Source organism: Talpa europaea (assembly GCF_964194135.1).
Source record: "Talpa europaea genome assembly, chromosome: 8".
Lineage (NCBI taxonomy): Eukaryota > Metazoa > Chordata > Mammalia > Eulipotyphla > Talpidae > Talpa > Talpa europaea.
Genome location: NC_140075.1, coordinates 121,440,036 through 121,464,435, shown reverse-complemented (window position 1 = coordinate 121,464,435; position 24,400 = coordinate 121,440,036). Strand labels below are relative to the sequence as shown.

Genomic DNA, 24,400 nt, shown 5'->3' with positions numbered 1-24,400 from the left:
GCTACCCTCGGCCCCAGCGCCCGCCCCCCGCGCCAGGCCGCGCCGTCCATTGGCCGGCGGCGTGCCCGAGCGCGCGCGTCATGGGCTGACTCGGCGCGTCAATCGCGCTCGGCCCCGCCCCTTACGCTTCCTGCGGCGACGCCGGCCGCCGGGGCTCGCCTTCCGCCCCTCCCCCGCCTTTCCCAGCGGCCCGCGCGGCCTCGCGAGAGCGGGAGGGTCGGCGCGAGCGTCCGGGCCGAGGTCGCCGTTGGCTCCGCCCCGCCCCCGCCCCGTCGCCCGGGGTCTCCCCGCAGGCCTCGCGCGTCTCCGCGCCCCGCCCTGAGGCCTGGGCTGAGGCGGGCGCGTGGCCGCCGTGGTGGGCCCAGCTCCCGGCCGCCGCCCCCCGCCGGTTCTGCCCCTGCCTCCCGCCGCGCTCTCCCCGGGCTCCCCGCCCCCGCCCCGGCCCGGGACCCTGCCCGCGGCCCCGGCCCTGCCGCCCGCGCACCTCGCAGGCCTAGGCGCGGGCGGCCTCGCGTCGCCGTCGCCGGCCCTCGCCCCGCGCGCGCGCCCGGCCCGTTGGCACAGCAGCGCCCGGGGCCCCCGCGCGCCCGCCCGGACGCCGCGCGGTCGGGCAGCGCCTCTCGCGTGCGCTCGGGGTGCGGGGACCGAGGCTCCGCGGCCTCTCGGGGGCCCCTGGCGGCCGCTGCAGAGCTCCCGCGCGCGGCTTGCGTTTGCTTATTAGAGGGGGAGGCCGAGGTCGTGGTCAGGGCGCACGAGGCCCACCGCGGGGCTGGGCTTTATAAACCGTTTTATTTTTAAATAAGATTGATTCGTGCAGGCCGGAGGCGAGAGACCTCCCCAGAGAGCGTGCCCCGGCAGCGGAGCCACTGAGAGCCCCTGGCGAGGGTCTGCCGCGCCCTGCGGGTAGCTCCCTGGGGGCAGCCCCCTGGCCGGGGGTGGAACTCAGGCCACTGTGGCTGGCGAAGGCTTGATCGCGGGAGACTTAACCCCTGCGCCAGGTCTTTGATGGGGAGAAAAAATCAAAGGAACGAACAATCCAGAATTGGGAGTGACCGGTGGCCTTTGCTGCAGGGGCTCCTGCTGGGTGTCCATGGTTTGCGCCTGGGGCTGTGTTTAAAGCAGGGCCGAGAGGCTTTATGGGGGCCCTGGTTCTCCTCCGGCAGAGAGGTGGCCCCAGACAGCCTGCTCCTGCCACCCGCGGAGCATGACTTAGCAGAACTGACATCGAGGTTTTGCTTACAAATGACATGAGGTTTTGCTCACAAATGACATTCTCGTGCTGAAAATAATGCGCGTGAAAGTCGGAGGTGAGAAGCCTGCTCGAGATTTTGTAAATGGAAGGTGATTTCTTTTGTATGTTTGATGGCCCCATATTTAATTATATTAAAGAAGTTTGTGCTGATTTTAACTTTAGCTTTTGCTGTGTGAACTCATTTGTATATAATCATGGGTTTTCAAAAATTACTTTAAACCATACCACATGTTGGATGTGTCTCACAATCTAGACATTTGCTTTGAATACCTTATTTTATTCTTTGCACCTATTAGGAATTTTTATTCCCATTTTACAAAGAAGCAAAGTGAGGCTCAGTGGAAAAAATGAAGCAACTTGCCAATTTACATCTAGTAAGTGGCAGAGCTAGAGTTTGAACCCAGATCTGTCAGATCCCAAAGTCTGTTCCCAGACTCATCCTGTGTGTTCCCTCTCCAGGTAAATATAAACAATAGCACCAGGGAATTTGCCTAAGTAATTCCATTTAATTCTGTAACTGCCACGTGAGGCAGCGGTGTGATGCTCATCTTGCAGATGAGGAGAGACTCCGGAAGGTTAATTTCCCCAAGTGACCAGCCTAATAAATGGTGCCCAATGTTTGAACTCTGGCGTGCCTGATGCCAAGCTCATTGCACAATTCCGCACCCCCTTCTGGGCTCCTCCTTCTTTGGCTGCAGCCTTGCCCCAATCAGGTGCTCCTAGTTGGCTGAATAATGGGCACTTAGGCTGATGAAATCCTCCTGGAATGAATGCCTGGATTCCAGCGCATGCCCTGCAGGGCAGACCTGAATCACTGCAGAAAAGGTAAATATTAATTGGCCTTGTGGCTGTTTAGCTACTGGCCTCTGTGAGTCCATGGGGCATGAGTTGGCCTCCTCGTGCCAGAGGGCCCTGTGTGGTCTGAGAACTTTGTTGTCTGAACTCAGGCAGGGGCTGATGGCCGGGCCTCTGTGCTAGCCTCCCTCCAGGATGTCCCTCTAGCAAGCCCTTAAAGCTGGGCATGGCTGGGAACTGAAGTTCTGGTCTCCCTTACTTGAGGCTGAGCCCCACGATGTGCCTCCTTTTCCTCTAAGCACGGTCTGCCACCTTGTAGGTTCAGAGCAGACGTCAGAGCTGCTGGGAGAGTGGGAGGTTATCTGGTGAGCACAGAGGCCGCAGAGGGTGTTGCCCATGTGGAGGGCTGGCCCCTGAGCCTTGGTGGACCTCTGCACCCTGTCAGTAAACATTCTGAATGGCCAGCAGCCAAGATACAGGCCCCGCCTACCACCTTGGTGTAAACAAGTAGAGAGAGGTTAAGTGCTGCTGGCAGGCCGCCCGTGCCCCTCGGTGGAATCTCCAGTACCCAGGTCCCTGTCAGACACCTTTGTGACTGGCCTGAGCCCTGCCCCCCACGCCTCTGGCCTTCCTGGTGACTTCTCATAGTTGCCTGTTTACCTGCCTGGCTTGTCATTGGGCTAAACAACTTGCCAACAGGGGCCTGGGCCTTGCAGAGACAGAGGAGTCTGAACTTTGGCTTCAGGCCCGCAGCTTCCAGGAGTTGAAGGGCCCAGAGGCAGGAAGAGATGTCTTTGAGGTAGAGATGGGGCACCCGGGGGTTATCTGTCACCGGAAACGGACCCCACGTCTTCTCTCCCCAAGTCCAAGGCCCCAGGAGACTTGGTCACTCCTGCAAAGAGAAAAAAGTGCAAAGCGGCCTCGACCCATGGGCTGATGGAGACAGGCGGCTGACTCGGGAGCGGGCAGAAGCACCTGCTGTTCGTGGATGTGTTGTCTCCATCACACGGAGGCCGCACTGGACACCTGGGCACAGGACAGGGCCGCACCTTAACTGCTGGCGGGCCTCTGGCCTTCAGAGACAAGGTGTGTGGTTGTTGAGCTGGTTTCTCACTTGGTGATTCCAGGTGTGACCTGCAGGTGCTGCCCTGCGTCAGGCCCTAGGAGCCCAGGCCTCTTGCAGACCTTGAGAGGGTGTCACCCTGATGGCTGCTGTGCTCTGTGCTTGAGTGTGACATTTCTTTGTCCAGTAGAGCGCCCACATGCCAGCTAGCTGCAGGCACTGGCCCCTGGGACCAAGCGCTGGGCCCATACCCTGCACGGCCCAAGGCTGCGGCCTGGCCTGTGGGCTGACTCAGCTGCTTGACTGGGTCATGGGCTAATTTGTGAGCAAGGGAGCTATGTCCGCTGCGTTTCCGGAAGGTGCCTGCCCTACTTCCTGCTGGTGCCTCTGTTCAGAGGCCAGCGGTGGGGAGCCTCAGTGCCGGGTGCTGCCCAGACCATGATGCAGTAGGGCTGGGCAGGGCCCTGAATTTAGGTTGCTGCCAAATTCCCAGGTGATGCAGGTGCTGCAGGTCCCGGGGCTGCACTTTGCCTCAAAGCCAGGACTTCACGACTCTGGGACCTCAACTCCCCCTTTCCGCAGAGTCTCAGCAGCTTTCTTTTGAGATATTCCGGGAGCCCTGATTCAGGAAGGGAGGCTGTGAATGAAAACATGCAAAGAAGGACACCGCGCAGGCAGACGGGGTGACGGGCTGGCAGAAGGGAGGTGCACCCCCACAACTAGGTATTTCCCCAGGATGGCACACACCTCACACTGGCATCCTCCTACCGTGGGGAGGTGGCAAGGGCGCCCATAACCTCTGCTCTTGCAGATGGGGAAACTGAGGCTCAGAGGAAGGACGTAGCTCCAGCAGGGTCAGGGCTCACCCGGCTCAGTCCCCGCGCCGTGGCGAGACTGGTCATCCTGCTCGGTGCACCCGGGTTCTGGAAGTCCATGTCTCTTCCATCAGTGGGGCTTCTATTGCACTGATGCTTTCTTCAGACACATTGGCGAGGCGGCAGGACCCAGGGGCCGAGGACCTGTGACGTCCACCGGTCAGGTGTGGGTGACCTGCCAGGGATGCTGGTGGCTGCCAGAGCTGCCCTCTGCTCCCCTCCTACTTTGTGATTCAATGTTTAAGAGCTTGGGAGATTTTGGCTGGAAATCCAGAGTGCCACCACCTCGTGAGGGTGGAGGCTGGGCGGGCTGGGCACTCCCACAGGGCGGCTCCAGGACCCGATTCCTCACTGCTGCCTCCCTCTCCTCTGGTCGGCTCTCACTCTGGGCCGGGCACAGCTTACCTTGGTGGGTGCCACCTGGAGACAGTCCCAGCCCCAGGCCTTCTCAGGCAGGAATCTAGAGACTCCCCCAAATCGCCCTCTTGGGTACGTCCCATTATCCCCCACCTGGCGCACGAGGAGACTGAGCATGGAGAGGTCATGGAGGTGAATGAGCATGGGGCGATGGCAGGTGACATGCAGCAGGCTGCTGTGCCCTCCCTTCGGGCCTTCCTCTAGGGACGTGGGCAGGTGACACTGGCCTTTACTTGGCCACATCCCGAGGGCTCACCTCCTCGATGGTCCTGTGGCTGCAGGTCTGTCCCCGCGGCCCTATCCACCTCCCAGGGCGGCCACAGGGGCTTCAGGTGTGAGGGAAGCAGGTCTGTTCTTTTCCGCGAGCAGGAGGGAGATGTTTGTAAATTTCCACTCAAACAAGACCTAGCCCCGGTCTGGGGCCATTGTTTCCTGTACCTTTGTCGCATTCTCTAGTGGATGGAAGAACCGCCCAGGAACCATAGACTCTGCTCTAAGTGACCCCGATTTTGTGGTGCTGATGTACCTAGTAAATATAGTTAGTGCCAGATGGGGCTCCTGCCGTGCAGAGCTCTGAAGGCAAGTATGGATTAATTTTGAGTTTCCTTAAATTAGGCGAGAGATTTCTCTCCCGGGCGATCGCGCCCACGCCTGGCACTCCTGGCGCGACATTCGGTGCTGTTATACCCAGTAAGGGAAGCTCGGTCTCCCGGTGCTGCCTTCCTTTCTCGTCACGATCCTAGAGGCTGCTACGTTTGGGTTTTTCACACAGAAGGAAGTCTCTCGGGCCGGTCATCACATTCCAGACTCTCTCGCTAGATATTTACCAAGTGCCTGGCTATTTGGAACACACACCTTTGCTGCCTTAAGCCGGAGTCAGGATGTAGAGCTGCGGCTGGCTGATTTCACTGAGCAGAAGGTCAAAGGTCGCTCACATGGGGGGAGCTCGGTGCCAACCTGTCGGGTTCCCTTGAGGGTTTCCTGGGTTCAGTCCCAGAAGTCCCTTGTGCAGGGACCCCCTTCAGTCCCAAGCAAACCCGAACTCCTGGGAGGGGCATGTCTTCACCTACATGACAGAGCAGAACAGAGGGCAGCTCCGGGGAGAAAGCAGGGCTAGACAAAGCGCAGCGGGCAAAGCACCGTCACTCTCCATGCGGAGGTGCGGCCAGGCCACATCCATGGGGACAAGGCGTGTTGGTTTGAATTAGTTTTGCGTCCGAGCGTTCTCGTAAGTGCTCAGCAAAGTGGAGCCGAAAGGCCAGGGCGTGCCCGGAGCTGGCCGGGCGCCCTCCCGGGCCCCACAGGGCGGGACACCCAGCGCCAACCTGCACTTTAGCCCCGCGTCCTGCTTCGCCTCGGGCTTGGCTCTCCGTGTCACGCTATGCACAGGAGCCTGGTGGACGTGGAGCCCGGTGGAGGGGCCGGGTGGGTGGAGCGGCCGGGTCAGCTATGCCTGTGCCCGTACTCCCTGGTGGCCAGCGCTGCCCAGCTGGGTCTGGTGACAGGTCGCAGCAAGAGGCGCCGAGGCTCACCCCTGTCGCCCCTGCATGTGGGCTCTGCTGCACCCTGCTTCTCAGCAGTGACATGAGGGTGGTGGGGCCACTTGGGCAGATTGGGCATCAGGCGGGTGCTGCTGGAGGCCCTGGCGCATGCCGGGTGGGAGGGAACCCGTCCAGGTTCGGGAGGGTTCCAGAACTGCTGGGGAAGTTGGCGCGTCTGGACCATGCGTGGCTGGAGTGGGGCAGGTGCAGATGCGAAGACCTGAGTGACCCACGGGACTGGGGCTGACGAGGGTCCGCAATGTCCAGGTGATTGACTTGGAGGTTTGTCTGGAGCAGGGAGCCTCTCAGGAGACTCCCCTGGGCCTGGCCTCTTACTCAGGAGCACCTGGCTCTTTCTGCACCCACCTTGGATTCCCCAAGGTGTTCGCAGACCCCTGTCGGAGGCCTTCGTGAGTCCCCTTCTCGGCCACTTTCTTTTTTATTATCATTTATTTTTAAAGATTTATGCATAGAAGAACTGGGGTGCAGGCCAGAGGTGTGGGGGGGTGAGAGGACTCCCCAGAGACAGAGTGGGGAGCAGAGCAGGTGGATCCACTGAAACACACTGCTGAGGGGAGCAGCAGGGAGCCAGAAGAGGTCTGCTGCACCCTGTGGGTCAGTTCCCTGGCCGGGGATCTAACTCAGGCCGCGGTGTGATAGCCTGAGACTCACCTCTGGGCCACCGGGGAGGCCCTTACTTTCTTTTTTAAAGCCAAGGAACACAACGCAACCGCGCGGTGCTCGTGGCAAGCAGAACTCGGTGGCCTGGGCGCCTGCACCCCTGCCGCTTGGTGGCCCCAAGGCCTCCTGTGCCCCAGTGTCTGGTGCTCCTGCCCAGGCCCTCTCCAGCTCTGGCCGGGCCCTGGGTGGAGCAAGCCTGCACCCTTCCCCCTTAGGACTGTCTTCATGGGGCTCCCCTGCCTGCCCTTCCTCTGGAGACAGCCCACCCACCCCCAACATGACAACACAAGCTGCGCAGGGTCAGAGCCAGACCTCTGCAGCTGAAGTCTGGTTCCTAAGTGTCATGCCCCGGAACGGGCAGGGGCTCTGCCCCTCTGACCTCCAAAGGTAGCAAGCCGAGGGGCCCCACGCCTGTCCTCCCGGCCGGCGGCTGGTCTCCTGGGTCAGAACCCTGTGGGCTTGGTGTCTGGGGCTGTGCTTGTTCCAGGGTGACCAGTGTCAGTGTCAGTGATGCCTCCCCGGTGCAGGCACCTGGGATGCATCCCACACACAGCTCTTCTCTTGGGGGCGGGGGAGGTGATTTTCTTGGCGTGAGGCTCATGGAGGACAAAGTCACAACTTTCTGTTCATCCAACCACAGGCTCGAGAACCTCCCCGCCCTGGCGCCAGGCCCTGCACCTCCAGATCGACCCTGATGCCATGGCCCCGGCGCAGAGACTGGCTCAGAGGCACTGGGTGCAGCGGGGCTGGGGTGTGAAGGTGATCAGTGCCTGGCTTCGCTTGGCCTGGGCAGAGGGAGAAGGAGGGACGTCGGCTTTGACTCCAACTCTGAAACCGAGAACCCAGGGAGGTGAGCAAAAGCACAGCTTGCATTTAGCTTGGTGGGCTACAGGCCAGGCTGAGGGGGCTGCTGGGAAGGAAGGTGGGACCAGATGCTTGCGGTGCAATATTTAACAGCCTCTGGCACCCCCTTTGCAGGCACCTGGGATGCTGTGATGGGCTAGACAGACGTGGCTACATGCAGACAGATGGGCATTTTGGACAGAGGCCAACAGGAGGCCAGATGGGCACGATGGGCAGTGAAAAGGGAAGCCCAGGGGCTGGGCTAGGGGGTCAGGAAAATGACCATTACACGAAGCCTAACTTCTGAGCAGGAAGTGGCCGGATGAACAGAGTGGGGTGGGCAGGGCTGCAGGCTTGAGAAGTGGTGTCACCAGGATGACGGTAGGGGTGCCACAACTCGCTCCACAGAGGGGCGCACGCTGAGGAGGGCGTTCTGGGGCTCTGAACAGTGACCCTCGGGAGCAGTGGCCTGGGTAGGAGGCACATCAGATGGCAGGCGGAGGCACAGGTGTCCCGGCAGGACTTTGAGCTGCTCTCTAGCTGCTTTTGCATGGTGTCCCCTAAATGTTGGCCCAGGACCAGGCACTGGCACCTCCTGGCCAGCCCCTGCAGGCCTCTCTACTCCGTGGGGGACCCTGAAGTATGGAGGTGTGGCCCTGGGAATGAGGGGGGAGGCCCTGCGGGCACTGCAAGGCCCCTTGGCCGCAGCTAACCTTGTTTCTGTGGCCTGCTGTGGCCGGCTGTGGCCATCCTGCTCGGGATGGGGCGTCCCTTGGCTCCTGTCCAGTGCTCCCCACCCCACGGGCCCAGGCTGCTTCAACAGGCGGGTGTGGTCAGCGTCGCGGCACCGTGCTGGTCAGGCGGACCTCCTCTCTGGCTACAGACCGCCTGCCTGGCTGGTGCGGGTGGCTTCCTCGGGCCGGAGTGCACGGTCACCCTGTGCGCGGCCTTAGGTTTGCATGTCGTTGGCAAATAGCATCTGTCTTGATTTTTTAAAAAAACCCATGAATTGGTGTTTGTCCTTTTGCTGGTCGATTTATCCATTTTCTTCACCGTCGCTCTTGGTTCGCTGGGACGTGCCGGCCGCCTCTGGTGGGCGAGCTTGTCCCGCTTTTTCTTTTTTCCCCATCTGTCCTTCAAATTTGCTCTTTTATGAAGTTCTTTTTTTTTAATTCATTTTTTAATATCTTTTCCATCACCGTGTGCTCCTGTAAAACCCCCGCCACCGGTCCCCCCGGGAGCGGACCCCCCGGGCCCTGAGCTTTCCCCTCCCTCGCGGGAGGCTCTGCCTCGTGGCTGCCGGCTGGTCTGGTGTCCTCGTTGTTGTTCTCCCCGATCCCGTATTTGGTTCCCCTATGTTCCTCCTACGAGCGAAACCATCTGATATTTTTCTTTTTCCTTCTGGTGTATCTCGCTGAGCGTGATCCCTCCCAGCTCCGTCCATGTTGCTGCGAATGGCCTGTCCCACGGCCTGTCCCGCCGTTTGAGCTAGAGCCGTCCTTTCTGCGTTCCATGCCTGTCCACGTCCCTTGCTGGGTGCAGGGCGCGGCGCCACGATCTCCGGGGTCCGTGGGGCTCCCGCGGGCTCCTCGGCTCTGCAGTCCCGCTGCCAGATCTGCTTTCCCCGTCGTGCGGGCCTTGGTCGTCCTGTCATCCTGCCTTTCAGGCACAGGCCTGTCTTTCTAGACCTGGGAAGCTGATTCCCGCTTCCGTTGGGATATTTCTCTGTCGGGTAAGGAAAAACGTCAGGCTTTCCTGCCCTCCTGCCATCAGGAGAGATGACGGATCCTGCGGTCCTGAGTGCATGCCTGATGGCGGCACCTGGAGTGGGGTGTGGGCCTAGGGAGATGGGGTTCACCTGGGCTGAGACTGGGCTTTTAAGGGCGGCGTCACGGGGACGCCAGCAGAAGCTGAAAGAGAAGCAAGAGAAGCAGAAGCCGAGAGAAGGCCGGAGAGCCCAGAGTGAAGACCTGCTGGGGGCTGGGAGGCCTGCCAGCCTGCCGGCCCCCCAGCCCCCCTGCCTGCCGTGTACCTGGTCAATCCCAATAAAACCTGCAAAACCACTGAGGGCTCTGACTCCTCCTTCACCCGGTCTGCTGGATCCTGGAAAACCTGCCCTGTGGCCAGTCCCGCCCCACATTCTCTCTGCCGCTTTTTGGGTCTCCTCTGCCCGGTGGTGTCCTCTGATGGCTGCTTGTCTGGGCTTCCCCCTGCTCGCCCCACTCGGAGGCCCCGAGACACCTCCCACCCCTCGCCCTTTGCCTCGGTGTCCGCCCCCACTGGGCGCCGGGTTTCGGGGTTCGAGAAGAGTGAGTCTGCTGCTGGCCTGCAGGTCCCCGCGGAGAGGGCAGCCTGGCCAAAAGCCTGGGAAAGAATGCGCCGCCGCAGGAGGTCCCAGGGCAGGCTTCTGGGTGAAGGAGCGTGCTGGCGCTCGTGGCTTTCTCAGGGATTTTATTGGGATTGACCCGGGCCCCGCAGGCAGGGGTGCGGGGGGCCGGGAGGCGAATCTTCCCTCTCTCTGGGCTCTCCGGCTTCTCCTGTGGCCGCTGCTCCTCTTTCACTCGCTTGCTCGCCTGGCTCCCTGCCGCGCTCTCTACCGCTCTGCTGGGTCCCGAGACGCTGCCCTTGTAAGCCCAGCCTCAGCCCAGGGGAACCCACCTCCGAGAGCCCACACCCCCTCCAGGCCTGCCCTCAGGCACGCGTTTACTCTGAAGGCGAGAGGGCAGAGGAGCCTGACACTTTACCCTACAACGTGGGTGACTTAAAATTTGAATGCGGCGTTTTGGGGGAGTCAGCCGCAAGCTGGGAAGGGGGCTGTGGCTCAGGACACGGGGCCCAGTTTCCACTGTGGAGGGTGCGTCTGCTCCCCAGCTTCCAAGCAGCATTGAAATTCACCCTGTAGCTGGGCGCAGTGGCAGCATCGTAGCCAATGAGGTTTATTCGAGGCGCGACTATTGCTGATTAAATTCGTCCTGTAAACCCTCAACTGCCCGGGAAACGTCCTCGTTCAAGCCGAGAATCTGGGTCAGCTGTTTACAAGAACGGTGCCTGTTGGCGGGAGCTGGGGGCCCGACGGCCGGGGGCTTCTTGGGGGGCCCGACGGGGTCAGGGGTCTGGCTGGGAGCCCACACATCCGACGCTGCTCTGGCTGCCCCTGGCGTTCACCTCCCGGGCGGTGCTGGTCCCGGCCTCAGCCCCACCGCCGCCAGGGTGGCCGCCGCCCGCTCTCTGTGCACACGTGTGTGACCGCACGGGGCTTGTTCGATGCACCTGGCTGGGGTTTCTCCGCAGTGGTTTTGGGCAAGGGGCAGGGCTGCTGGCTGGGCCTTGGGGGTTCCTGTGTGCACGCTTCCCGCACCCTGAGCTCCCGGGGCCCCAAGACTATGTTTGCCTTTTTAAAGCTCCAACATCTATGTTATGGGCTGTCACGGCAGGAAGGGCCGGAGCAGGCTCTCTGTGACCCGAGCAGACAGGTGAAGGGGTTGTGCTTGGAGCCCCCGGTGGCTTCTGCAGGCTTTTATTGGGATTTACCAGGCACTCGGCAGGTGGCGGGGGGCTGGGGGGGGGCAGGCCTCCCAGTCCCCAGCAAGCCCTCACTCTGGGCTCCCCGGCGTTCTCTTGTGGCCTTGTTCTCTGCTCCTTTCGCTCTGCTGTTCCGGCCTCTTCTCTCTTTTGTCTGCTCTTCTGTTCCGCTCTTCCACCTCGCCAAGGGCGAGACGCAGGGAGGGGTAGGAGCCCACAGCAGGCGCGCCCCTTGGCCTGCACCTCGGGGCCTCGGAGCCGGGGGGAGTCTCAGCCGCTGGACCTGTGCGGTCACCAGGCATCCCCGTGACACCGCCCTTATAAGTCCAATCTCAGCCCAGGTGAACCCACTCACGCAGGCCCACACCCCACTCCAGGTGCCGCCCTCAGGCACGCATGCAGGACTGCAGATCCATCGTCAATCTCAATGGCGGGAGGGCAGAAAAGCCTGGTAATTTTTTACCTTACCCTACATGGGCTGATTATGCCCTGCCCCCCGTTTACATGTTGGAGGCTTCACCCCAACATCTCAGATGTGATCCATGGGGCTCCATGCGCTTGGTGTCTGTAGGGTAAGGAAAAACGTCAGGCTTTCCTGCCCTCCCGCCATCAGGATAGATGACGGATCCTGCGGTCCTGAACGAGCAGGGTCCAGGGGACACCAGGGGCTTGGTCCCTTTCCGGGGCAGTGCTGGATGGACGTGGGAGGGGGCAGCTGGGGACCAGGAGCATGTCTGTGGGGAAGCCCTGGGCACGCAGGCAGGCCTTTCTGCCGCAAGGTCCGCCCCGGCCGTGGATGTGCTCTCATAGCACTTTTTTTTTTTAAATTTTTTAAAGATTTATTTATTTATTTATACAAGCACTGGGTACAGTCAGAAGCGCGGGAGGGTGAGAGAATTCACCAGAGCCAGAGCGGGGAGCAGAGCAGGCAGAAGGACCGAAGTACACTGCTGAGGGGAGCAGCGGGCGGCAGGAGAGGTCTGCGCGCCATGTGGGACCCGCGCCGGCGGCCGGGGATCGAACCGGCACTGCAGAGGCTGCGGGCAGCTTCACAACCCAGCGCTCAATCGCTGTGCCACCGGGGAGGCCCTGTTAAATAGTCTTTGTGACAGACCAGAGAGGCCCTCTCTGATGTTCTGAACAAAGAAAATAGAGTATTAACACTTATTCTAATTTTTCCCATCAAAACCGGTTCCCGTCTGAGTCCCGCTTGTTCAGAGGTGCGAGTATTGCGAGCGGAGCCCCGCGGCGGCCCTGGGCCTCTCTGCCCACCTCACCAGGCCGGATGAAGGCTGCCCCAGCGCGTCTTTGGAAACGTGGCCTGCAGCCGTCAGCTCCGGGGCCGTGGAAGGCCACTTCCCGAGCCCCGGTTCGCAGGAAGTGACACAGCAGCTGTTTGTTTTGAACATGATTGGGGAAAAAACGGAGTAGAAATGGCTCTCCAGGGAAAATAAAACAAATTAGCAACGGGCAACATTTTTTCCTTTGCTCTTTGAGAGACCTCACAGGAACGGTCACCAGCGTCAGGTCTCCCGTGTCAGCCCGCGGGGGCAGCCCGACGCCCAGGGCCTGGCCTCTGCGTGGAATGGCCCAGGGGCCCTCTTGGCAGTGGGCGCTTAAGTCAGGATGGGGCAGGATGGAGTTCGGGGTCCAGGTCTTCGAGTCCCTCAGTCTAGAGCATCACCCTCCTTAGTGTGAGGCGTGGACCCGCCTTAGGGACGGGGTCTCGTCCTCGGCGTGCCCCCACTTGGTGTCCTCCATTGGGGGGCCTCGGGCTGGCTCCATTTCCCCTGGTGTTGGGCTGGCACCCAGGCCTTGGTGGTGCTGGCACTTGGGGGTGTGGGGGGCCTCCCCTCTGTGTGGAGCTCTGCTGATGCCCCAGGGCCCTCCCATGGCGGGAAGCCGGGGGCTCTGGGCTCCAGCCCCAGTCACTCCTTACTGGTGTGTACTGCTGGGAGCCTTTGCCACAGACGGGGACGAGGGGCACTGCCTGTGGCCCTCAGAGTTCTCATGGGGGCCCAGCTGTCAGGACAGTTTGAGGCTGTGGCCATGGAGGGGTCCAGAGGGGTCACAGGGGTGTCAGGGCTCCCCCTTGGTCTGTCAATCAGGACGCCTGTGACTATGAATTCTTGGAAGCACCAACATTTGGCTCCAGGTGATGGAGATACCGCCCCATGTCGGGTTCCCCCACAGTGCCTCATTCAGTTTCCAAAATTTTTGGAGTCTCTTAAGTGTCGGCAGAACAGAGATGTCCACTTAGCCGGACTTGGGGGCTCCTGGGAAGTGAATAAGGATGGGCTGGTGGCTGGGAACCACCCCCAGCGGGTGCTTGCTGCTGGGTGTGGCCTTGGGGCACTGCTCTGGGGCGCAGCTAAGAAGGCATGTGGCGGGAGGGGAGCATGCCCAGGAAGTGCAAAGCATTTCCTGGCTTTTTGTATCAAAGTGTGATGGGCTTAGAGTCCCTGTGAGAGCAGCCCAGGGAGGGAGCAGCCTCACCCGACACACAGAGCCTCCCTCTGGATGCCCAACCTGGAGCCTGGCTCCCAGCCGGTCCACGGCTGCCTCCGCTGGGTCGCAGCCATCCTGCCCGGAATCCCCGTGGAGTCTCGAATGTCACCGGAGCCATCACAGCTGGATTGCACGGTCCGTCTGGACCTGCCTGCGGAGAAGCCTTCCCGCGGCCTCTGAAAGCACTATGGCTCCTCTCCGCATCCGTGTCTGCCGGGCAGTGACGGATGCTGCCCTGAGGGCTCCGTGGTTTACCATTTTAGCATGTGCTTAAAGAAAGAGGAAGAGTAGGGCCTCCGTTGGGGCGTAAGGGGTTAAGATGCAACCTATGAAGCTGTCTGCAGCCTCTTTGCCTGGCAGGGGAGCTGCCCCCAGGGCACAGCAGACCTCCCCAGTCTCCCCGCTGCTCCCCTCAGCAGTGGGTTTCAGTCCATCCACCTGTTCTGCTCCCCACTCTGTCTCTGGTGGATCCTCTTACCCCCCACACCTCTGGTCTGTACCCCAGCTCTTGTGTGCATAAATAAATGAATCTTAAAAAAAAAAAAAAAGAGGAGACGTCCCAAATCCCTACGGGGGAAGGGAGGGACTCTCTCAGGGCTGTGTGTGGTGTCCGGGAGACGCACAGCTGGGCATTGAGACTGGGAGTCCAGCAGGAGCAGGCCTGTGGGGCCCCTTAACCTAGAGCCGTTGCCCTCCTTAGCTCGGGATAGGGACAGACGTGAGCAGGGCCTGAGGACACGTAGGGGTCCTGACATAGACGACACTCCAGGCCGGGGCAGGACACAGCATGGCATTTGGAACAGGAAGCGCTTCTAAGCCCGCTCCCCCGGCTGCGGGGCCCAGCGGTGGCCTCCGGGTGGAGAGGACACTGTGAAGCGGGGAGCCCCCGACTCCCAGAAGAGTGTAGTCCAAGCAGTCTGTGTCAGCTGGCCCAAGGCTCGAACAGCGGGAATCAGGGACTGGGGTGGGGGGGGGACGGGGCCCCCTCTGAGGGTCCTGGTGGCCCCACAGGACCGTAATGCTTGGCTTGGGAGGACAAGGCGACTGCAGCCCACGCGGACACAGCCAGACACCCCCATGCTCGTATCCCCTGACACTCACCTCCCAGCTCCTCGTGGCTGTGGGAAAGCTGCCCTGGCTGCCCTTAACTCGGCTCTGGCCGCCAGTAGCCCTGACCGGCAGCCACAAGCCCCTCCTGGAAGGCCGCCCGATTTCAAAGGCCAAGGTGGATGTTTTCATTTGGCCTTCTGATTTTTCCTTGGAACTTCAATTTTTCCCCAGCTCTATTGAGGTGTAATCGACATATAACATCACCTAAGTTTTTTTTTTTTTTTAAGATTTATTTATTTATACAAGCACTGGGTACAGTCAGAAGCGCGGGAGGGTGAGAGAATTCACCAGAGCCAGAGCGGGGAGCAGAGCAGGCAGAAGGACCGAAGGACACTGCTGAGGGGAGCAGCGGGCGGCAGGAGAGGTCTGCGTGCCATGTGGGACCCTCCTCCGGTGGCCGGGGAGCAGCCGGGGATTGAACCGATGCTGCAGAGGCTGCGGGCAGCTTCGCAACCCAGCGCTCAACCGCTGCGCCACCGGGGAGGCCCCACCTAAGTTTTTTTAAACTATTTTTTAAAAAGATTGATTTATTTATTTATACAAGAACCGGGGTACAGGTCAGAGGTGTGGGAGGGTGAGAGGATTCACCAGAGACAGAGCAGGGAGCAGAACAAGCAGACAGACTGAAGACACTGCTGAGGGGAGCAGCGGGGGAGACAGGAGGTGTCTGCCGTGCCATGTGGGAATCTCCCTGGCTGACTGGGATCAAACCAGCACTGCAGTGGCTGCGGACAGCTTCACAGCGCTGCGCTCAACCCGCTGCGGCACCAGGAAGGCCCAATATCACGTAAGTTTAGGGTACGCAAGTACATTGTGAAATGATGGGGATGGGGCCAGGTCCTGCCTCCAGGGCTCACAGCGTCCCCCCCTCCCTGCAGTGACAGCAGCTACCCTTGGGGCGTAGGCACGCGGGTCTCTGTCACCAGGGCCCTGTTGGCTTCTGTACAATATGAAGGTGTGAGGGAAGGGATGGCCTCCAAGGGCTGGAGGCCCGCGGCTGACTGGGCGGTGGTCTGCCTTGCCAGCTGGAGTATTTCAAGCAATTACATACAGTCTTAAGGGTTTAAGTGATTTCACTGAAACTATTTTGTAAACCAGACTGACCATCAACCAAAGGCCCCTTTGAAACTATTGTTAAAATAGTTTGGCTATTTTATTAATTGGATTTTAAAATAGTACATATTTTAACATTGAATTTGAAGCTTATTTAGAAAAAAAAAAAAGAGGGCCTCCCCTGTGGTGCAGTGGTTGAGCGCTGGGCTGTGAAACTGCCCGCAGCCTCTGCAGCGCCAGTTCGATCCCCGGCTGATGGCGAGGGTCCCACATGGCGCCCAGACCTCTCCTGCTGCCCGCTGCTCCCCTCAGCAGTGTACTTCGTCAGTCTGCCTGTTCTGCTCTCCCCTCTGGCTCTGGTGAATTCTCTCACCCTCCCGCACCTCTGACTGTACCCAGTGCTTGTATAAATAAATGAATAAATCTTAAAAAAAAAAAAAAGACAGAATAGCTACCACTTGTCACATATGCACAAGAGCCTTTGAAGAACCCCAAGACTCTGCAGTGAGAGGAAGAGGCTCCAGACAGCCGGGATGCAGGGGGGGCAGTGGGGAGAATGACCTACCGGGATTCAGATTCCTCCACTGACCTTTCACCGTAGGAGATGCTGTTTCCCCTGTGAGCCCCACTGATAGCTACAAGTTTGCTTTGGGGGTTGTGGGCAACATTTTTCTTAAAGATTTATTTTTATTTATTTATGCACACAAGAGCTAGGGTGCAGGCCAGAGGTGTGGTGCGGAGGGTAAGAGGACTCCCCAGAGACAGAGTGGGGAGCAGAACAGGTGGATCCACAGAAACACGCTGCTAAGGGGAGCAGCAGGGAGACGGGAGAGGTCTGCTGCGACCTGTGGGCTGCTCCCTGGCTGGGGGTCGAACTCAGGCCTCAGTGGCTGTGGATAGCTTGATAGCACTGAAACTTAACCCCTGCGCCACCAGGGAGGCTCCGGAGCCCTGTGTCTTTAATGACAGGTGCATCTGAACTCAAGTCATTGGTTATGGCCACTAGACAAGGGAGAGTATCTGGGCCCCCGAGTCCCATCCCACCCTCGAACAGCACAGGTGGGTAAGCTGGGAGCAAACCAGCGCTGCCCCTGCTTCACCTGCTGGGCACTGGGAGGGCTCAGGGGTCCTGCTTCCAAGCCTGGGAGAGGCCCTTTAGACCTTCTGGGCAAGATAGACGAGTCCTCCACAGCCCCTGAGAGCTGGGCAGAGTGTCGGGTTGGTGGTGAGCTGCAGAGCAAGGAAAGGGCTCCGGAGACCTTGGGGTCTGAGAGAGCCAGCCTGAAGCACGGGCTGGGGTCTGTGTGGCCTCAGAGCTGGGGCAGGAAGGCAGACGTGGCCTTTACTGACCACGTCTGCCTTCCTGCCCGTGGACGCACAGGCCATGGCCTTGGCCCAAGCCCAGCATTGTTGCTGCCCGTGGGCACCCGCCAGCTGCAGCCGGGGCTCGTGCAGGCAATGGCCATCTTGGTGGGGTCTTGTGGAGGCTGTGCCCGCGGCTGCGGTGGAGCTGTCTGCTCTCAAGTTCTGGGGTTCCCTTTCTCCCCACAGCAGTCAGCCTGACAAGCCCTGGAAAGATGGCTCGGAAATGGTAAAAAAAAAAAAAAAAAAAAAAAAAAACAAGCCAGGGAGCCAAGGAAACCACGGTGCAGTGCCCGGGCCTGAGTCACCAGGTTTTCCACCTCTAGTCTCTGGCTGTGGGAACAGCGCAAGTTTTGTCCTTGCGTCTGTCTTGCCCCCGCCTAGGACCCCTCCTGCTGCAGAATTAGCTGCAGGTGAGGCGCTGGTTCGATCCCCTGCCGCCGGTGAGGGTCCCACATGGCGCCCAGACCTCTGCTGCCGCCTGCTGCTCCCCTCAGCAGTGTACTTCGTCAGTCTGCCTGTTAAGCTCCCCGCTCTGGCTCTGGTGAATTCTCTCACCCTCCTGTGCTTCTGACTATGCCCAGTGCTTGTATAAATAAATAATAAATCTTAAAAAAAAAAAAAAAAAAAGAACGAGCTGCAGGTGAAACGCGGGCTCCCGGTTATGCTTGCACTGCAGGTAAAGCACAGGTGATTTTGTTCATCTAAGCACACCCGCTCGCGCGGTGGGGCCGCTCAGAACAGAGCTCACCTGGCGGCCGGGGCAGCCGGGCTCCTGCGCCCTGACCTGGCCGGGCAGCCCCGCCAGCGGGTGAGCGGGCAGGGTGGCGCCGCTGTGAAGGGCGGGTGGTCAGGGGGCGACGCAGGCGTGCCTGGTGCCCCGCTGCTGCCATGGCCGCGCTCTGCGGCAGTTGTTTTTTTGGAGAGTATTTTTCTGGACAGGACGCTGAGCCCTCGTGTAGAGGTAGGACTGACCACTGAGCAGCTTTTCTGATCCCATGCAGACCAGGTAAAGGAGGAGTCAGAGTCCTCAGTGGTTTTTGCAGGTCGGTCTTTTATTGGGATTTACCCCGTACACGGCAGGCAGGGGTGCTGGGGGGGCCGGGAGGCTGGCAGGCCTCCCAGCCCCCAGCAAGTCTCCACTCTCTCTGGGCTCTCCAGCCTTCTCTCTACCTCGGCTTCTCTTTTGGCGTCTGCTGGCGTCCCCGGGACGCTGCCCTTACAAGCCCAGTCTCAGCCCAGGTGAACCCCCTCTACCTAGGCCCACACCCCACTCCAGGTGCCGCCATCGGGCATGCGTTCAGGACCGCAGGATCCGTCATCTCTCCTGATGGCGGGAGGGCAGGAAAGCCTGACGTTTTTCCTTACCCTACACCTCGGGTCCCCACTGCAGTAGGACTGGATAAGCCCGGGCGTCCCTGTGGCGAGGGGCGAGCACAGCGCCCGAGGCCGCCGCAGCGCCCAGAGCAAACCAGGCCTCCAGCCACCGAGCGCGGGGAGCCGCGCGCGCCCCGCCGGCACCGCCACCCACGGCCACCAGGGGGCTCCCGTGGGCCCCCTTTCTCCCGCGGTGCCTGTGCGCGCCCCATTCTGCGGGGGAGTCAGGCCGCCCCGCGCCCCCGCTGCCCCGGCGGCGGTCACCCCAGCCCAGAGGGGCTGCCCCGAGGGCAGAGGCACCTCGCAGCCGCAGGCACACCGGACCCAGCTCCAGATGGAACCTTTGACCCAGTGGGTCCCGGGCCGCCACCTGGGGGCCAGGAGCAGGAGGTCGGCACAGCTGGCGGGGAAAGCGCGGGTGGCAGAGCGGCCATGGGGGACCCCTGCCTCCCCAGCGCTGGCGGCCCTGGCCTCTGGCTTGGGGGACCCTCGGGGGCCACCAGCCAATGTCAGGTCACAGCCTCCGCCCCAGCCCGTGTCCAGCAGCACCTCGTCTGGGCTTGGCGCGCATCTCGGTCACCAGCAAACTCAGGTCTGCTGGCGCTGGCCTGACAGGAAAGCGTGGCCAGCAGCCCCTCCCAGCCCCTGGTCAGCAGCTGCAGGGGGACCCGAGGCGGCAGCGGCCCGGGCTGGGCTGTCCAGGGCACTGGGGCCAGTGTGTGGGCCTGAGCTGAACGTCCACGGGCAGCAAGGGGGTAGGCCAGGAGCCCCGGGGCCCCCCAGATCGGAACTCTAGTTACAGACGGGTCCCTGCCCGCTCTGCGGCCCTCACTTGCAAAGGCCGCATTTTAATTCCGTTTCCCCTTTGCCTCCCGCCCTCCAGTCCAGGCTCTGGTCGTCTCCACGGCGCATTTGCTGCGAGTTCTCGGGAGTATCGCTGTGTGACACTGGCCGGGCGCAGCCGGTGCCCGCCGTGGTGCTGGCTCCCGCCCCGGCCCGTGCCCTGGGCGGTCAGCGTATCTGCGAGAGGAGGCCCGGGCCGGGCGGTGTCCGTGGAGAAGCTGCCTCTGTTGCAGCTGGGCTCTCGGGGGCCGCCCCGCCGCCCGTCACTGGGTTCTCTGCTTTAGCACCGCCAAGGGGTGCTCAGTTTCGACCCCAGCCCCTGGCTGAGCACCAGTCCTGCTGGAGTCCTGCTGGGAGTTCGGTCCTGGAGCGCCGTGGGCAGGGCGGGTCAGCCCCTCCGGCGGCCTGCGCCCTCAGCGTCCCCTCCCTGCAGCACGGAGAGGCCCCGGCCCCACCTGGGAACTCGGTGGGCTCCTAGTCTCCTCTGTCCCCAGAGCCTCTGGGCAGATTCCAGGGGCAGCCACTGTCTCTGCCACTTACTGAACTGATTTCCAGCAACTTCTCTGTTTGGGGGATTTCCTTTTTCCGCAGTTGCAGCTTCGGGAGAAAGGGTTTGTCAGATTTCACGCGGAGTTTCTAACCAGACGGTCCTTTCCAGTGTGTCACCTTCCGTGTGGTCGGGTGTGGTGGCTTCCGGCTGCCGGCCCTGCCCGCCTGGCTCGCCCTGCGGCAGACGGACTGCTGGCTTGTTCTGGGGTGGCCGTAGGCCAGTGCGTGACCCGTGTCAGCGGCTCCCAGGGGGGTTGCCCAGCTGTTCCCTGCAGATGCTGCGGCAGCTGCCACCTTCCAGGGAGTGCCGCTGGCAAAGTGCAGCTCCCCCTACTGGGAAGACACTCTCCGGCCTGGGGTCAAAGGCTCGCTGGCTCCCTGGCCTCGGTGAGGGGCAGGCCAGGAGATGGGTGGGGGCACCTGGAACTTGGTGTGATGTTTGCTACCTCAGTTCCTGGGCATGAATTTCAGGGGTGCTCCCAATGGGGGGTTGCCCCCCGCTGGGCAGGTGAGCCCCTGGGGTCCAGGACTAGGCTAGCTGCCAGCCACTGCAGCACAAGTTCGATCCCTGGCCAGGGAGCTGACCCACAGGGGGTAGCAGGCCCCTCCTGTCTCCCCACCGCTCCCCTTAGCAGTGGATTTCAGTAGATCTGCCTGTTCTGCTCCCCACTCTGTCTCTGGGGAGTTCTCTCACCCCCTGCATCTTTGGCCTGCACCCCAGCTCTTCTATGCAAAAATAAATAAAAACATTTTTTAAAGAAAGGAACATGGGGTAACTCAGGCTCTTTTTTGCCTCCCGCCACCAGCCTCTGCCGCCACCTGTGACATTTCCTCCCAGGTCTCGCTGCCACGCGTGACGGCTGTTATTGCAGGAGGCGCCTGGGAGCTCGAGCCGGGGACGCGCAGCTCCGACATGCAGATGCCTGGGCCAAGAGGCAGAAGCTCGCGGGGGCTGGGGGCTTGGGTGCTGCCTGCCGGCCTCCCCGCCTGCTGGTCTGGCGGTGCCTGGTCCCTGCTTCAGCACCAAGGCCTGGCAGATACTCCGCAGGCTCCCAGATCCTTTTTCCATTTGTCCAAATCAACCATGAACTTGCCTGGCCTGGGACGGTGGCGCCACAGACTTCAACATAGGAACTGGGGGAGACCCCTTTATGGAAGTCACACGAGCAAGAGTGAGCATTGAGTGGAATGGGGTGGGCCACACAGGCGCCTGCAGGAACAGGGCGTGTGCCGGCAGGCGGGGGAGCGTGCGGGAGCAGAGGTGAGAAGCAGAAGGCTTCCTCACCAGGGAGAAGCAAAAATTCGAGGAGAAAATCCTGTGGAGCTTATCAGAGACTGAAAAGCCGAGGAGATGTTTCCAAGAGAACCTGTAAGGTACCCGTAGACTAACAGGCAGCCCGGGACGGTGCAGGTACAGGCCCCTCTGCTCATCAGAGCAGGTGCCAGCGACCCCTGCTGCGGTGCAGCGGTCACCCCGGGAGCCCAGGGCTGCAGTAAGCCGAGAAAGGACACCAGCCACACGCATGACGGTTTGCAGATACTGTGCCCTGTCGGGTATTCCCTAACCGGGCAGGCCACCATCCTCGCCCTCCTGGCATGGACCACGTCCCAGCTGGCCCCGCGCCCGCGCTGTCTCCACCACAGGTTGCCCCTGCAGCTCGGCCTCCTCGCCACACAGGCCTGGGGTGAGCTGGGAGAGGGCAGTGTGCACAGCGGCCCTGGAGCGAGGGCGGCGGCTGGCTGGCCGCTGTGTGCGGGTCAGCTGCCCAAGGTGGGCTCCCTGACGCGGCTCCCCCTCCCCTGCTCCGGTTCCCAGGACCTGTCGGTGACCCCTGAGACCATTTCCAAAGATACACTATTGCATCTGCACACAAGACCATGTCCCAGTTATAGATTCTGCTTTCGGGAGGAATCGGAGTTGGAGTTCGTGCTACTTCACCAACTTCAGGGCAGGACTCTGGGGCAGGCCGGCTGGAGGACCCTCATGCTGGGGGTTGGGGGTGCCTGGGCCTGGGCAAGTCGCCTGGACTCGGAATGGACAGGCGCCTGGGCAGTGGGGGAGAAGCGCCGTTGGTGTGGTGGGGGCTTCTGGGCCGCCTTGTGACTGGCGCGAGCACGTGCGTCGGCTTCGTTTGGGTCTCTTAGGCGGGCACCTAGGCCTGGATGTGCGCCACGAAGTCCGAGGCCTGGGTGGCAGGCAGGGCCAGTCCTGTGTGTCTCCCTTCCTCGGCCACGTCCCGGCTGCTGCTGGGCCCAGCGCGGGTGTTTGTGTTCACTAGGACGGCAAATTGTAGTTCTCGTTTCCAGAAGGCTCTTTTCTTTCAGGGATCTCAAACGGCTTGACCACACTGTTGTTGCCTCTTTCTCCTTGCGCACAATTTCAAGCTGCTTTTAAAAAGCGCCTTAAAGCTCAAAACAGTCCCCTGTGGCTGACACGCCACCTGGCAGCTTCGGGGCAGTCTCGCTGCTGTGCCCGCGGGCCCCACAGGCGCTTCGTCCTGGTGGCCTGGAGGAAAGCGGGTCACCTGTGTCCCTCGAGAGTGGCCCAGGGGCCCCGCCGGGCCGGGCAGCACCTCCCCCTCCCAGAGGGCGTGTGTCACGGTGGCAAAGCCGGGGGCTGGGCAGGGGCTGTTACCCCTGAGCCTGAGCTGCCAGAGGCCCAGTCAGCACGGGGCTGTCCCCCCACGGCTGTGGGGCGGGGGGCACTGGGGCCCAGCTCGCGCCCCTCGCCCGGCCCCGGCAGAGGCTGCGCCGGGGCGCAGAAGCCTGGGGACCGGGGCCTCCGCGGGAGGGCGGCGGGCGCCTTCTCGGTCCAGCGAGCGGCGTGGGCGGCGGCGGGGTTGAGGTCGCGCTTCATTTGGGGGCGCCAGACGGAGGGCTCGAGGGGGGCGGGCGTGACCGACCCTGGCCTCTCGTCAGCCACGAGGGGCCGGGCAGGCAGGGCCCCCCAGCTCCGACAGGGGCCCCGGCGGCCCGGCCCAGCCGGCCCCGACCCGGGGGCCCAGCCTGGCGCCCCTGCGGCGGCGGAGGAGCGCCCCGCCCCCCGCCCCCGGCCGACGTGGACGGCGCAGATTCCAGGCGCGCAGGCCGCGGGCGCCCCTGGGGGGCGGGGAGCGGGGCCGGCGAGGGGCCGGGGCGGGGCCGGCCGGGCCGGGGCGGGGCCGGGCCGGGCCTGGGGCGCGGGGCTGGGGGGCGCGGGGGCGCGGGGCTGGGGGCGCGCGGGGCGCGCGGCGGGGCTCGGCCGCGGGTGAGCGGAGCCCGGGGCGCAGGCGGGCCGGGGGGAGCGGGTCGCGGCGCCCTCGGGGACCGGCGCCCCCCGCCCCCGCCGCCCTCCGGGGCCCCCGCGCGCCCGCCCCTCGCCGCCGCCCCTCACGTCCGCCCCGCCCCGCCCTCGGGCCCCCGCCCGCCGCCGCCATTGCTCCGACCTCCGCCCGCGCGGCCATGGCCGGCCTGGTGCCGCGGCCCGCCCGGGGCTACCGCGTGGTGCTGCTCGGGAGCGTGGCCGTGGGCAAGACCGCGCTGGCCACGCAGTTCGCCTGCGGCAGCTTCCCCGAGCGCTGCGAGCCGTCGGTGGAGGAGCTCTTCAGCAAGGTGATCGAGGTGAACGCGGCGCCCGCGCTGCTGGAGATCGTGGACACGGTGGGCGCCGAGCACCTGGTCACGCTCAAGGACCTGTACATCAAGAACAGCGACGGCTTCGTGGTGCTCTACAGCGTGTGCAGCGAGGCCTCCTTCGAGGCGGTGCGGCCGCTGCGGGAGCGCATGGGCCGGCTGCGCGGGCCCAAGGCGGTGCCGCTGGTGCTGGTGGGCAGCAAGGCCGACCTGGACGCCGAGCGCCAGGTGCTGACGGCGCGGGGCCGCGCGCTGGCCCGCGAGTGGCGGTGCCCGTTCCTGGAGGTCACGGCCAAGAGCAAACTGATGGTGGACCAGGTGTTCACGCAGGTGGTGCGCGAGATGGAGGCGCTGGCCCCGCGCGTGGTGGAGGTGCCGGCCGCCCCCCCGGCCCCCCCGGACACCTGGCCGTCGGAGAGGTTCATCGGCTGACGCGGGGGGGCGGGGGGGCGGGCGCGTCGGCCCCCCCCGCCCCCCCCGGCGCCCGCCGGCCGCGGCCCTGGTGCGCGGCAACGCGAAGCGGCCCCTGACTCTCTGCAGATCTCAGCAATTTGGGGGAACCTTGCAGCTTTTTTGCATCTGACGACGTAAGAAGAAGTTCAAAGCCCGCTGCTTTCTGGTGTGGCGCGAGGACTGTGCTTTGCTTGGAGTGGAATTCATGGCGGGGTGTTTTATTACCAAGCCTTCCAAGTGGCATCCGACGTGTGAGCCCGACTGGGGAACTGATGGGCTGAAGCCCCCGCCGCGGGGCCCCTGCGCGGGCCGCCCTGGCAGCTGGGGCGGCAACAAGCCCGCCCCCCGCCCCCCGCTCCCCGCCCCCCGCCCCCCCTCCCCGGCCTGTGTCTGAGCGCGCGCTGGCAGGCCGCCACGTGGGGGGTGCTGCGGCGCGGCGGGGGTCCCCCAGCTCCAGCCCGGCTCTGCCTTCCGCGTCTAGTCGCTTTCTGTATCTGAATTGAGTGACAATAAAACTGCTTTAGAAGTGGGTAGTTTTCCTGTT

General features: G+C 62.6%; 1 protein-coding gene across 1 annotated transcript; it reads left to right on the top strand.

Annotated features, from left to right (window-relative positions):
- The first annotated feature begins 23,216 nt into the window (after positions 1-23,216).
- On the top strand, positions 23,217-23,956 carry LOC311175883 (ras-related protein Rap-2c-like). The gene has a single exon (XM_084241056.1). The coding sequence runs from the start codon at positions 23,233-23,235 to the stop codon at positions 23,833-23,835; it is 603 nt and encodes a 200-aa protein (XP_084097182.1). The 5' UTR covers positions 23,217-23,232; the 3' UTR covers positions 23,836-23,956.
- Positions 23,957-24,400: the final 444 nt, after the last annotated feature.

Excerpts from the sequence above, each read along its gene's own strand:
- LOC311175883 (XM_084241056.1), top strand. The coding sequence starts at position 23,233 with ATGGCCGGCCTGGTGCCGCGGCCCGCCCGGGGCTACCGCGTGGTGCTG.